Source organism: Lepisma saccharinum, chromosome 17 (assembly GCF_977018435.1).
Source record: "Lepisma saccharinum chromosome 17, izLepSacc3.1, whole genome shotgun sequence".
NCBI classification, from domain to species: Eukaryota; Metazoa; Arthropoda; class Insecta; order Zygentoma; family Lepismatidae; genus Lepisma; species Lepisma saccharinum.
In genome coordinates this window covers 9,043,656-9,058,936 of record NC_139245.1, presented here as the reverse complement: position 1 = coordinate 9,058,936, position 15,281 = coordinate 9,043,656, and the positions used below count along the sequence as shown (strand labels likewise).

The 15,281-nt window shown below is 36.7% G+C and overlaps 1 protein-coding gene across 3 annotated transcripts in view; it reads left to right on the top strand.

The window, feature by feature from the left end:
* The first annotated feature begins 297 nt into the window (after positions 1-297).
* The window catches only part of LOC146001179 (tRNA wybutosine-synthesizing protein 2 homolog), a 46,804-nt gene continuing 31,820 nt past the window's right edge, over positions 298-15,281 (top strand). The window contains exons 1-2 of one of the 3 annotated variants that reach the window (XM_083138472.1): positions 298-342; positions 8,781-8,874. In XM_083138472.1, the coding sequence (XP_082994598.1) occupies positions 8,795-8,874 (80 nt within the window). In that variant the 5' untranslated portion in view covers positions 298-342; positions 8,781-8,794. Of the gene's footprint in view, positions 343-8,758; positions 8,875-10,116; positions 10,165-15,281 lie in introns of those variants that run through there. The other 2 variants (XM_083138471.1, XM_083138473.1) reach the window with 2 other exon arrangements.

Below are 15,281 nucleotides of genomic sequence, written 5' to 3'. Positions count from 1 at the left end.
TCTAGCAGATTGGTAATGTTGATTTCATGGATGTCGAACGTGTAATCTGTGCGTCTAATATAGATCGACCACAAGGAAAAAAATCTTGGGACGAAAAGTCCCCGCCCAGCTTTCCCTTTCCCATATTTGAAAGGGTTCAGCCAATCAGAAGCAGCCTCCCGCTTAATACTGGAAGTAGTTTGGCACTTGACCGAAGGTGACAGCACTACGCATGTGATACGCTTTGATAAATGGGATTTTTTATAATTGAGGTCTCTTGTTATATACGCTCTTTGTTGATAGGGTCAGTAAGAAGAAGAAGATAACCCCAAGGGAGCCAGAAACAACCTGCTGGTGATGTGCGCATATATGCCAATCCCACTCAGTTCAGCATAGGCGATTTGATTCTCCTCTCCGATTGGCTGATTTTGCGGATGTGACGTCACACCAACACAAAAACAATTGAATGGGTAATGCGAATTGATAAACAACGAAAATGCGGAAGTGTGTGCATTAAATATATATTATAACATTAATGTAACAACGGTGGAAATTGTGTGTAGTGTGTGCAAAAAAAAGTCACTTTCGTACTGTAAACAGGAGATATAATTAGCTATAGTGCTAGTTGAGTTAAGAGCAAATCAAAACGAGAAGAATATCTGTATGTATTTAAAAAAAATCAACTCAAGCGAAAACTTAAGACTTTGAAGTGAAAGTGAACCATGATATTCTTTATCACCTGCTAAATTTTAGTTTCGTACAGCAGAGAAATATTGTAATGGTGTAATGTGCAGAAAATAAAAACACGTTGTTAAGTACGAAGCAGTATCCTTGATAACTTTAATTTTATCTTTTAAATATTTCTTTCCTGCTATTTTTACATTAAAATGCGTCTAAGTTTTGACTGTGTAATCATTTTAACAATTTGTATAGAAGGGTGGAAAATTCATTTACATAGGTCGCGACTATTTTCTCCAGGTGGTGAGAATAGTATATGAGGCTACTGTCACCAGGTTGTGAGGATAGCATGTGGAGCTATTTTCACCAATTTATGAGAATAACATATGGGACAGTGGAAAGTGCTGAAAGTGCACAAATCACATTATGCTGAAAGTGCACAAATCACATTATGCTGAAAGTGCACAAATCACATTATGATTATCAGGTAATGGAAGTATTTTTAACGCTAATAACTCAAAACCTGACCTGTCTAACCTAACAACAAAAGCATTTGGGAATGTGTTAAGTACACATTCGTACCTATGTCAATTGACATATTAGCAGTAGCAGTGAATGTCAGAACACCTTGTGGTAATTTTTCAGTAACACTTTACTATACCGGAGACGGATTTCTTCAAATTTACAGAAGAAAGTACTTACGCAAATCATTTTCTGTAGCGTTGTTGATGTTCGGGAACGTAGTTTTTATCCATTTTAATGCGAATGCATGTGGTTTTCTACGAAAATCTCTTTCCGACGTGCCATTTGCTTTCTGCACGAGAGCACAATACATGTTATTGCTGCTGCTACAAGATGATGTGTCGAGGATGTTTCGTGAAGTTGTTGCCGGGTGTGGAAGATGCCGTGGAATTTGTAATTCCGAAGTTGGCCATATATGCTAAATTGAACAAAAGGAGTGCTAATGGAACCTAACAGGCCTAACCTAACCTAGTAGGCATACCTCGTCCCCGTGATGGTTCGTGGGGCTATCGTATGTAAGAAATAGACATTATTTTTGTTAGAAATCCATTATTTCACCTAAAGAAATGTTCCGCAATGCAGAATAGTACGTTAGCAATGTAAAAAATTGCGAAATAAATCATTGATAGGTGTCTCCGGTATAGTAAAGTAGTACCAATTTTTCCAAACAAATAGTGTGCAGAGTAGAAGTACTTGTCACCCAAACGAAAATAAATGCAAACTGACGTAAGCTTGATACATGCTAACAACTAAAGAGTACACATATGCATATAACAGGCCAGGTTAGGTAGATTATGCACATGTGCAGCTTAGAAACCTGGTCACTTCATTTAGAATATTGGAAATGTGTGCAGAAGTAAGCTTCAAGTTTGGAAAAAGCAATTTGCTAATTTGTTCAGTATATGCTGGTTTAACTGATAGGTGGTTTTAGCTTCAGTTCATGCATGTTTGTGGGGAGCTTTGGGTAAATATGTGATATCGCCCGAACATATTTCTTCCAATTTACAGGAGAAACTACTTACTGAAATCAGTTTCTGTAGCATTGTCAAAGTTCTTCGAGGCATTTTCTTTCGCGGAAACTGAAAACTTCACCATAGAATGCTGCAGAATCGGAAATAATCACTTTTTATGTAAGGAACTTGCATTTTCTGTAAAGTGACAACATTATGCCGTTGTTTCCATTATGTAGGCCTACCTGCAGATGGCGCGAGTGTCGAAAGTCACTATCCGTCAATAGTTTGTGATGACATAATGAACACGAAAGTAGGTATTTTTTAGTTAAGAAGGTTGAAACACTGGATACCCACTCCAAATCGACAAAATACAAGCACGACACGCGATGATCCATGATGGGTGCATGGCATATTGTCTGTTACCCAAGCAGAACAAGGAAGACAAATAATGACTCGTAATATGAAAAGTTAACACTATTTTATGGAAAAAGGCATAACTTCACCTTAAAGAATCTTCCGCAATGCAGAATAGGTAAGTGTGAATGATAAAATTAACGAAATAAACGAGTGAGAGGTGTTCGGGCGATATTGCATAATTACCCAGCTTTGTTATTTAATTCTAAGTAATAAAAATAAACATCACTTGTGTTTTGATGTGAAAAAAATTGTACATGGAAAGTTCTTCTGATACACAGTGTAGCACACTATGTAGAAGTGTAGAATGGCTAGCCATGTGTGTGTGTTTATTTAATTTTGATGTAAGCTTGAAAAAGTTCTGGGAAACCAGACGAAACATTGCAGGAAAAATAAAAACCACTAAAAATGTTATATTTTTATGCCTAGACAATGCCCATTCATGTGTGCATGTCTACAATGTGGAACACCATGAAATGGTGCATAATAAGAGTTTAAGTTTAATGGTGCACTACCAAATCCCATTAGGCAAGTTGTTTCTTCCACTGTGGACTGTGAAGCCAGGAATTCTTCATTACAATTCTCAACAAGTATAAGACATGATTGTCTCTTAATGTGTGTTCATGTGTGTTTCAGTATTTAACATTTATTGTTCACAGTCACAATGCAGATAGGGAACATAAATGCATTGTAGTTTTATTTTTCTCACTTGACAATGATTTTCTGTCACTTTTGGCTAATAGTGGTGATGAAGATGAAATGGTGATCACATGAAATAGATTAAGGAATACAAAGTAACTTCCATCTGCAGGTTAGATCTCGACCAAAGGAAGTTTGGTAGCGAGGCTGTGATTTGACTGCTCACCATGCATAGCCACCTAGGTGGTAGGAAATATAAGGTACAAAGTATAAAATAGGATTAAGGTTTAAACAGCATTCCATTCATGTTACCATAGCCATTGCCAGATAAACTGCCGCAAAGGATATATTTATTCTATCCATTATCTGTTTTAACAGTGTGGTATTCAAGTCTGGTTTCAATTTCTAAATTAGGCATGCTCTTAATTTTGAATATTATGGTTAAATATGTCACACCAAACTAACATTAGAACAAGAATGGTATTTTGTTTACAAATGATGTCATAATGTGTGCAAATAAAAAAGCAGTCATTGGAAAAACTAATCTATTTCCAAATATATATAAACTACATTTGACAGGTCTCATTAAATCCATTCAATATTTTTAAATTAGCAAAGACAAGAACTTTAATTTTCAATAAAGTTCTGATTTTTTTTTCCGATATCATTTGGTATGCATTGGCAGAGCGAAGAAATTCGTTATTGCAAACCAAAAAATGAAACTTTAAAATATGTGATAACAGGTATGTGTTTCCAGGAGTTTGTTTTTGTGTCATCCATATGTGTTTGTGATGATCCCTTCATCGCTCTCATCTTATCATCCCCGGGTTCGATACCCGGTGGAGGCACAAGTGGTTTGGATCCCACTTTAAACTGTAGGTCCAGTCCAGATTAGCCTTACTGTGCATAAAGTGGACTTAAAACAACAAATCAATCAATCATTTTATCATCATTCATTTCCACCTTCGTGATTAGCCAAAGTTGCGGATAAAAGTGTCGTAAAATAAACAAAGTGTAACCAAATCAAGAAATAAAAGATAAACTACAGGGGGTCATGTACGCAAAATCCAATGAACCAGTTAAAGTGTTCCGTCTTGTGTTCTTTGGGTGTGTTAATTAGGATGGTCATTTATCAAGGGGTGGATAAAATGTTAACATTTCAGCTGCTTTGGTGATTGTGTCTATGTCTGTTAGAATTTTAGTATAAGTGTATATCTAACTTAAAATGCTAATTTTTGTCACCTTAAAATTTCTTATGTTCGCACTTTGATAAATATAACCCAATAAAATAATTAATTCCCCATACCCTTATTCCAATTCACACTAACAAAAATAAAAAACAACCAAAAATAAGTGCAACCTGAAATGTGCTACTTTTGAGACTTTCACTTATGCATAAAATGTACATCCACTCTTCTTAAACATTATATTTCTGGGGAAAAGTTTACTTGGTTCTACATCTTTTTGTTCTTTGCTTATATAGCATGTGGTCGCAGCTGGTAGATAGTTACTAGCGATACATATACATTACATGTACAGTCAACGGCAAAGATAATGGTAGGCAAATTGTCCACTGCCATTTTCATTACTTCTTTATTCTACATCCTTTGTTGTATTAAGGAATGAAACTACGTTGGTTCGAAGCAGGCATTGTTCTCTGCTTATTGAAGTCATTATTTCAATTCGTCTTCATCACATTGTGTAATTCAGACCGAATGAAAATGGTGGTGGACAATTCGCCTACTGTTTCTTTCGCCGTTGGATGTACATGTATATATGTGTTCTGTATAGGATGCCAAATTAGAAAATTAAGTAAAAAATAGGGAAAATATCATGAAAATAGTTATATTTCACATATATGTAAGCAGTAACATCTCCCATTTATGTATGAAAAACAATGTCGGGCATATGTCCACCCCTACTGAGTATGCATGCATTTTTTATACTCTCCACAAAATTATTGATAACCCTCTCGCAGATGTCTGTCCTGATGTCTCCAATCACCCGTATGATTTCCGCCTTCAGTTCCAAAAGAGTTTGTGGTTTGTTGGTGTACACCTGTGATTTCACAAACCCTCATAAGAAGAAATCACATGACTTTGCCGGCCATTCCTGGGCACCATGCAAAGAGATCACTCGTTGCGGGAATTTTTCATGGAGTTCCATATCGTAACCAGAACAAACGAGTCAAAACAATTGAGGCTACATTAATCGGCATAACAACAGATACCAACATTGGTAAGAACAGGTCTGCCAACCTCAAAACAAAACAATAGCACTCGATTGAAATTCGGCATCCTATACGGAACACCCTTTATTACCTGCAAATTATTGTGGTATTGTTATTTAATTTCTCTTCTTGTGTCATTTTGGCTAATCATGATGAGGATAAGTGATTATTGGATGAAATTGATGAAGACACACCCATGAAGAATATCTATGAACAGGTTGGGACTCAAACCTGGGAATTTCAGTGACACTTTTGAAATGTGATCACCTAATATATTCAGCAATCGAATCGACTATAAATTGCCATTCATTCCCATTCATAATAATTGTAATCATAGGAACAAAGATTGATGGAAAATAAGATAGAAAATATCTTGCCACTAGTGGTCCTCTCGAGTCTCCCTATCATCAATGGTTGAAGTGGAAATTCCTAGCTGGGCTGGTGGAATGTTTGGGGATAGAAGGGTGCTTGTATGAACCAACATGGAAACAATGCAGTAGGTGGGAAGATGCCTGTGCAAATTATACAAACTGAGGGATGCTTTATGGAAAATTTTCCATGTTACCCGCCACTTTGAGCACTTGTAACAATTATAGACACAAGTGATCCTGGATTAAATACACTCATGCAACATCCTGTTAGGTTGTAAATGAAAGTAGTGCAAATGCTTCTCTTTTGTATTGAGTTAGAGAAACATGTGTTTTTCTTCAAATTTGAAACCAATGATGGATGCATACAAATCTAGAAAGTCCTTTACAATGCCATGTTATGAACAGGGCTTAAAGTGAGCTGGAACTCCGTTCTGGTAAATTACTTTTGTGCCAGAACTCGGTTCCTGCCGGTCATCCATTTTATTTATTTACTACACTACAAAAGTCTGTCCATTGTAACATTATTTTTTGAAAACAAATAGATGAAGATAAAGTTCTTGTACTAAATTTGTCTTTCGTCAGTAAGCAGTGCGGAAATTTTGAAAAAAATATTATACTTGGGCAAGTGCTCTCTTTTATAATCCAAATGACAACTTAAATTTTCTGAAGTAACAGATGTAATAGTTTGTTTATATTTACTTTGTATGCAATAATAATAACAATACCAATCACCATTATTATTGTCATCATTAGTAGTAGTACTCATGTTGATTCATTTGTGGTTGACATTCTGGCTATTGACTGAAACCACTTAAAGCACTGGTCATGAAGGGTCTACAAGCAGCACTAGAAATCAGTGCATTAAAAGAGCAAGCAGTTAAACAATACATGTTTGTAATACCAACAAATTGTATTTGGCATGCTGTTTCTTCTATTCTGCACTGTGAAACCAGGGATGCTGACTTTCAATCCTGGACAAGGCATGCATGTTTCTTCTGGTTTGCAAGAGATGTAGAAAATAAATATAGATACCAACTTTCTGTGTGTGTCGACTTTGCGGGCGAGAATATTCACAACTAGGAGATGATGTGCTTTGAGATGGGCACTATGACCTTTTAGGTTACTGCCCTGTGGAAAAGGGCATTCAGGATGGATAGGAATTGTTCCTTGTGATGGAAGCTACGGACGGGTATGGGGAATTTATTTCAGAAAGGTTGTATTTTACATCACATATTAGCACCATAAAAACAACCAAGACAAAGTTCGTTGTGACTTTGCATTGCTTGTTTTTTTAGGGATATTTTTTACACTGAAGCAACATGTGTCAATTGAGGATGAGACAATCCAATGGTGGCTTGTGCAGTGGATCAGTGTGAATTGTTGCTATTCATTCCAAGTGACACATCATTTTAGTGTGAAGTCTCTCTTTAGTTTCCATATGTGCCAATGTTTCAGAAACTGGTTCTGCTCCCGTTTTCTGGGTAGTGTACTGTATTTGCTTCCATGTTGTCCCATGTAAGAGTGAGACAGAACCAGTGTCTGAAACATAGGCACATACAAACACTAAAATCAGTGGTTACATGTAGAAACAATTCAACATGGCACTCCTGACCACTTGACTGGAACGTTTGGTGGTGAGATCATGAGTCAACTTAATTTAGCCTCTTCATGAAGCAAAGTTAAGTCACATGTAAATATATGAAGAATGTATAATGAAGTTTATTGGTCTGTACAGCATGTTATCTCTTGAAGTTTCTTAATATAAAATCTTCTGTGCTCTCCATCCTCATGCCTTTTCTGCATGGCTTAGTATTTTCCAGATGTTTATCATTTACACACTCATTATATTACCATTGAAAAAATACAATTTCTTTGGTATTTTCTTTTTTAAACTTTAGGTGGGAGTTTTTCAGTTAATGAACAAGTGTAAAAAATAAAATAGTAATGAAGACAGCAGAACCACTTGAAGTATCACATTAAAATCAATCATTTTTATCCAAGATAAGAATCATTTCTAAGTTCACGTCTATGAAGCAGGATATTTGAATATTAACATTCGTTACCGTTAGCATGCTTCTTTCCATGGTATTATTTGTTCACCAAATAGATTATGTATAGACTCCATATCAGTTTTTTTTATTCACGAACAACAATTTATGAAGTGCGAAGGTAATAAACCTCCAGCACTAGTGGACATTTTGAAATTATATAGTTGTAGTTGCAAACTAGAAATCAACAGTGGCATGTCAGACACTCTGGAGAAACTGTTCTCAAATCTTGGTATGTAAGGTAATGGTGTGTACAAATTCTGAATAAGAATTCACTAAATAAACTTCATTAAATTTTAGGAACATTTTTATACAAGGTTTCTATAAATATTTTGAAGCCGCTGATTTTTTTCCTGAAAAAATGTACAAATAATTATGTATGTACCATCTCACGATTTACATTGAAACTTGTAAATTATTTATTTCATTTATGTGTCTTGGCATGGGAATTTCAAATTAGCTATTCAAATTTGCCAGAAGCAGGTATTATTCCAGTAATTTACAGTACTACTCATTGATAAAATATTCCAAGTATACCTATGTTGCTTTCTCTCTCGCAGATAGAAAAATGAAACTCAAATCAAAGGACGTACAAGAATTATTTTGCTTACAAAGCTTCACTAAGTTGGAAAATTTAAAGATTAATTTTACGATTTAAATGAATGGATTTTATTTTCTACTAGCTACAGTTACCTTCCGATGAACGTACAATCAGAATAAAAATACGCATTTTCATTATTTTTTTTAGAAAATAGTGTACATTTTACAATTCTCATTAGGCTACATTTTCAACAAATACATCGTGTGGCTACAGAATACGTGTCTTGCTTTCAAAATACCAGCAGAAGACAAGTGTTAGGTCACTTCCGCAAAGTCGACCAATCAGGAGCAAGAATTGTTCCTCCTATGCTGAACTGAGTGGGATCCGTAAATATGCGTGATGTGCTACTGGCAGAGATAATGAAGAAAAGTACAGTGGAAAATCACACTTCCCGATTATTAGCTCTAGTTTCAAATGTAGAATATGCGAGAGACATGCGGTTTGTATCATACTATAATTTAGTCCAGATTTTCTTTTAAGATTATTACTTCTTAAAGGTTAGGTTAGGTTCTGTTATGTTAGGCAAACATAGTTAAAATTGTCATGTTCTGGCAAAACAATAACGAGTTTGGAAACACTGAACGGGGGTTTTGGTTCACGTAGTCGAACATAATGGAGGCAAGAGCGATTGTGCAACGGAGATACATTAATGTCGAGGTAAAATTTACATTAATGTCGAGGTAAAATTTTCATCTCTGAGAAACTTGTTTCTTCAAATTTACAGGTGAAAGTACTTACTGAACTGGGTAACGATAGTATAAGCCGGAGACGGATTTCTTAAAATTTACAGGAGAAAAGACGAGAAAGTACTTACGGAATTGCTTTCTTGAGGACTTTCTGAAGCCGGGGAAATTGTTTTTTCGAATCGTGCAATTTATTTGGCCTGTAAGTAAGGTAATTTTCGTCATTCATGCATCTCCGTTGTACGATGGCTCGTGCCGCCATTGCCGTCGACTACGTGAATCAAATGTTCCGTGCGTTCGATCATGTAACACCCTGTCAGTGTAGCAACCACGCGGTAGTTTTACAAGATGACGTGTGAGCGGTTTTTTTTTTCCAATTTAAGGTAAGAGACTAGTTTACGTCCTTTTCCTAAGGAATACGTGTCATATATCGTTGGAAAGCTTATTTTATAAGCAATTCAACAACGTAAATCCCAAAGCGAGGAAAAATTTCCTGAAGGAGTGAATCGAGAAAAACCGATGTTGTCCAGATATGCGTAATTGAACGTACTGAGGAATTCGTTTAGATGATGAAGCACATATTTAGGGGTGAAATGAGTGCTAATGGAACCTAACCTAACAGGCCTAACCTAACCTCGTAGGCATACCTCAACCCCGTGAATGGATAGTGGGGCTATCGTGAACAGAAAGTGTAAAAGGAAAAAGGTACTTACCCGAAGAGATGCCGGGTGCCGCACCACAATCGCGCACCGCGGACGCAAAGATGCAATCACCATGCAGATAAGGACGTAAAGTAGAGTCTAGCCTCAATTTTCGCTTAAAAACCTTTTGTGAATAGTTTGTGTGGCATTTATCGGTTCATAAATTTGAAAACACTGCACATCAGCTGACGATACTGCATATCAGCTGACGACAGACAACGTGAGTCAAAATTTGCCCGCCGAATTAGCAACGACCAATAAATGATTATAATGTTTAAAAAAACGCTTTTTTCATGGAAAAAAAAGTGATCCCCAGCTTGAAAAATGTTCCGGTATGCATATGAGGTAAGTAGCAATGATTTTTATTTGAAAATAAACGAGTGGTAACAGTAGTATAAGCCGGAGACACTTTAAACTCGTTTGTTTGCAAATAAAAATCATTGCTACTTACCTCATATGCATAGCGGAAGATTTTTCAAGCTGGAAATCACTTTTTTCCATGAAAAAAGCGTTATTTTTAACATTATAATCATTTATTGGTCGTTGCTAATTCGGCGGGCAAATTTTGACTCACGTTGTCTATCGTCAGCTGATATGCAGTATCGTCAGCTGATGTGCAGTGTTTCAAAACTTATGAACCGATAAATGCCGCACAAACTATTCACAAAAGGTTTTTAAGCGAAAATTGAGGCTAGACTCTACTTTACGTCCTTATCTGGATGGTGATTGCTTCTTTTTACACTTTCTGTTCACGATAGCCCCACTATCCATTCACGGGGTCGAGGCATGCCTATGAGGTTAGGTTAGGCCTGTTAGGTTAGGTTCCATTAGCACTCATTTCACCCCTAAATATGTGCTTCATCATCTAAACAAATTCCTCAGTACGTTCAATTGTGCATATCCGGACAACATCGGTTTTTCTCGATTTACTCCTTCAGGAAATTTTTCCTCGCTTTGGGATTTACGTTGTTGAATTCCTTATAAAACAAGCTTTCCAACGATATGTGACACGTATTCCTTATGAAAAGGACGTAAACTAGAGTCTTACCTTACATTGGAAAAAAAAAACCGCTCACACGTCATCTTGTCAAACTTACACGTGGTTGCTACACTGTGCGGGGGTTACATAACCGAACGCACAGAACATTTGATTCACGTAGTCGACGGTAATGGCAGCACGAGCTATCGTACAACGGAGATGCATGATTTACGAAAAATACCTTATTTCCAGGCAAAATACGTTGCACAATTCTAAGAAACAATTTCCCCGGCTTCAGAAAGTCCTCAAGAACGCAATTCCGTAAGTACTTTCTCGTCTTTTCTCCTGTAAATTTTAAGAAATCCGTCTCCGGCTTATACTACTGTTACCAAACGAGTTTAATGTGTCTCCGGGTTATACTACTGGTACCCTGAACGGACTTTCCGTAGACTTTTCAAAGGTCGTGGAAGTGTTTTTTTCCCATCGTTTAATTTATTTGGCCGGTAAATCATGTATTTTTTAAGATTAATGTTTCTCCGATGCACGAAAGCTATTGCATCTATGTCCTTCTACTACGTGAACCAAATCTTGAGTGTGTTTAATGACGTAATGTCCAGGCAGTGTTTCTAACCACGCGGTTTTGTAACTGTGTAAACGTTGCAGAATTATCTTGAATTTTTCTGATGTTGAATAACAATTTTATCTGTTTGCCTAACCTTGCCATGCATAGTTCATGGGGCTATTTATGAATGGTGTGTGGGGCTACGTGCATGGTTCGTGGGGCTATCCATAAATGGTGTGGTGCTATCTGTGTATGTTTCGTGGGGGGTTTTGAACGTTGAAAAAAATACAAAATCAGACACACGAAAGTAGGTATTTTTCGATGAAGATAGTTGCAACACTGCATAACCACTGATAATCAACAACGCTAGTCATGATTTCTCTTCCATATTGCGTGTAACACAAGCGAAAATGAACAAACGAGAATTACTCGATATGTCGAAAATTGAGATTATTTGCGTGAAAAGAGCCAAATCCCACCTTCACGAATCCTCAGCAATGTAGAATATGTAAATACCAATGTGAAGAATAAGAAATTAAACTAATTTGAGATGTTTCCCGGAGATTAAAAACTGTAATGATGAAGGTTATGAGCACCTTAAAGTAAACCATATTGTCAACTTCGTTGATGTGAATATAAATAGTATTCAGTCGACATGGAGGTAGGCGAAAATCACTTTAAATTATTGTGGAACAAAGAAAAATTTTTACTCTGGTTACCTTGCGAAATATTTGTTTCTGAAGAGGTGCCTTCAGTTAGGATCGGACCGCATGTTAGAATTTTTCAGGCTAGCCGGAATGCTCTACAATCCCACAACCTGCGAGGAGCATGAGGAACATGACGACAGTGACCGTGACCGTTCATAAAACAATGCACATATAGCTTCAGATAAACATAACCGAAAACCACTTAATACGGCTTATTTTCCAATTTCCAGATGTGACCCCCACAATTTTACTTCAGATTCGTGATTAGGAGGCCAAAATTACTTAGTATAACGAATATGAAAAAAATTGTAGATTCTTCCGGTATTGTAAATTCGCTCCATTTCTTTTAATATAGAGTCAGTAGAGTATATTCAAGAGTGACCAATTGCGAGTTCAAGTGTTGAACTATACACCTTCAAGAAAACTCATTTCCCCCTAAAAGCGTGTTATTTAATTCTTCTTTCGCAATTCGCTCCACCTAAAACACGTAAATATACAGAAGCCTAATTCTAATGCTTGGAGAAATATTATAGAAAGGGTAACTTGAGAATGGATGATATTCAGCGGCACATATGGCATAAACCTAAAAATGATACGGCTAATTCTCCTCCACATTCTGTCACCTCTCACTCACTTGATAAATTTCTCATTAGATAAGAACACCTTTCTCTCTTACATCGAAGGAGCCTAGAATCTTGCCCTTGCTGAAGAGACCACATGTGAACGACTTACGACCAATTAGTATTGTACCTGTTTTATCAAAAGTTATAGAGAAAGCAGTGTACAAGCAGATAGAAAGTTTTGTTGCCAAAAATCAAATATTTCCTGCAATACAGTCTGATTTCCACCTTCCCAAAGCACTGCAATGGCACTCATGAAAGTAACAGACAACCTTCTACATACGCTGTACGAAAGTAAGACTGCAGTCTTGGTGTTGCTTGATTTGTCCAAGGCGTTTCATCATGTATCTCATCAGTTACTCCTTTCAAAAATGAGTTACTACGTTTTTTTTTTGCCAGGAGCAATAAAATGGTTCCAGTCTTACCTTACTGTGCAAGTGCAATCTGTGACGCTTCCCTCAGGAGCTACACCGACTCCCCTTACAATACCCTTGGGGGTTGCACAAGGAAATATTCTAGGCCCGTATCTATACTTCTTCTTCACCGCCAACTTACCCTTGCATGTATGACACAGTGTACCTCATTGTTATGTTGACAACACGCAGCTGATGATTCCAATAGGCAAAAATTCAAAAATGCAAAATCAGCAATTGACCTCCTGAACAGTGACCTTGATGCTATATATAAATGGTGTAAACGTGATGGTCTTGTAATTAACCCCGGTAAGTGCTGCTTTACATTAATTGGTTCTAGCGATTCCTTAAATAAAATTCAAATAAATGTGTTATCAATTAATATTAATAATGTGAGGGTCCCATACTGCACAACTGTTAAGAATCTAGGCATGATATTTAATCAGAAACTTGATTGGGAAAGCCACAACATCTCAAAGTTCAAAAGCCTATGGTATACTTAGATCGCTCTATAAATCATCACACTTACTTGCAATTGGATTGATTGATTTGATGTTTTAAGTCCACTTTATGCACAGTAAGGCTAATCGGGACTGGATCTACAGTTTAAAGTGGGATCCGAACCACTATGCACCTCCACCAGGTATTGAACCTGGGACCCCTTGATTACAAGGCGAGGATGCTACCACTGAGCCATCAGGGAGGCCACACTTACTTTCAACTGACGTTAAATTGTTCTTGCCATCTTCGATTACTATGATGTTGTTTATGGATCTAATTTAACAAAAAGGAATGCTAAAATTGTACAAAAAGTACAGAATTCCTGCATACATTTTGCACTTAGTTTGAAGCAAATAGATCACGTAAAGGGCAGTAACAAAAGTACTTCTCGATGAGCAGGGCCAGAGCCTCAATACACTTGCTTCACTAGATTCAATACACTAGATTCAGCATGCTTGCGTTGAAATCGAAACTAAATAAATGAGCAGATTTGAACACGAAACAAATATTTTGCTGTGTGTGAATGAGTAAAATTGTCTTTATCTTTTTTATAGTGTTAGTTACTGAAATATTTAGTAGGGATATATATAATGGAATACTTATGTTATAAAAGTATTGCATTTTTGTTTGTTTGATTGTGTAAGATTTTGCAGATTAAGTGGTAGAGCAGTCACAGGCTGAACTTTGCCCATGAATAAAGAATATCTAATTCTAATTTTGACATGATTCCGGCAAAAGTTTCGAAGTCTGTTGTAAATACACTTGGTAGGCCCACACTTGATAAACATTGCATTTAACAGGGTTTACGGCAGTGACTCAAGGTACAAATATAATGATTTATATTCTAAATGTAGTCCTTTGTATTTTGATTAGTCTCGTAACATGCACACTTGACTCATGAAAATCATCAGTCAGCAGGGTGTCTACGGACCTGGAATGTACTTTTGTACTTGGATAACCTGGAAAAAGCCTGGATTTTTCTCAAAACTACCATTTTCACTACATATGTGCACTTCACTTAGGGTCTTCCTGTGATTACGTGGATGGCGACAATGGGGATACCTGAGCAGAGTCTGTCGCTGCCTCCACTTGCATTTTGGGGGGAATGCTGAGATTCATGGGATTTATTTGTTAATTTTGAGAGTCTGTGAAAGCTTGGTCCTGGGTATGACCAAGTATGTATGAGTAAATTTTGTAAAAATAAAAATAAAGTAACTGGCCTTTCCCCATCCAAGAAGAATATGCAGTAACATGTAATTATATAAATTAACATATGCTTAGAATTTTAATAATAATTTTTAGAACTTTTGTAGTAAAAACAAAATGTAAAAAATATACTACTACCAAGGGATATGAATTACATGACAGTTAAAGGTGAGAACTCAGCTTGCTTTGGTTAGTTACTGCAAATTTTTCTCAACTAGCCTTCTGGTAGGGGTTATTAACAATAACAACTTTTCTTTGTTTAAAAAAATATAGACCTGGAAAATAATATAAGTAGACCTGGGAAAAACCTGGAATTTAAAAACAGACATTTAGTAGACACCCTAGTCAGAGATGTCCTGAAGTGCAAATTGTGAACAGCTGGCAGCCAACGAGAAGAGCACTGGCAGAAGAGGTGTGACGTACTGCCAGGCGACTCCACTCTTTCGCGTGGGGGAGGTGCTCTTCTGCCAGAAC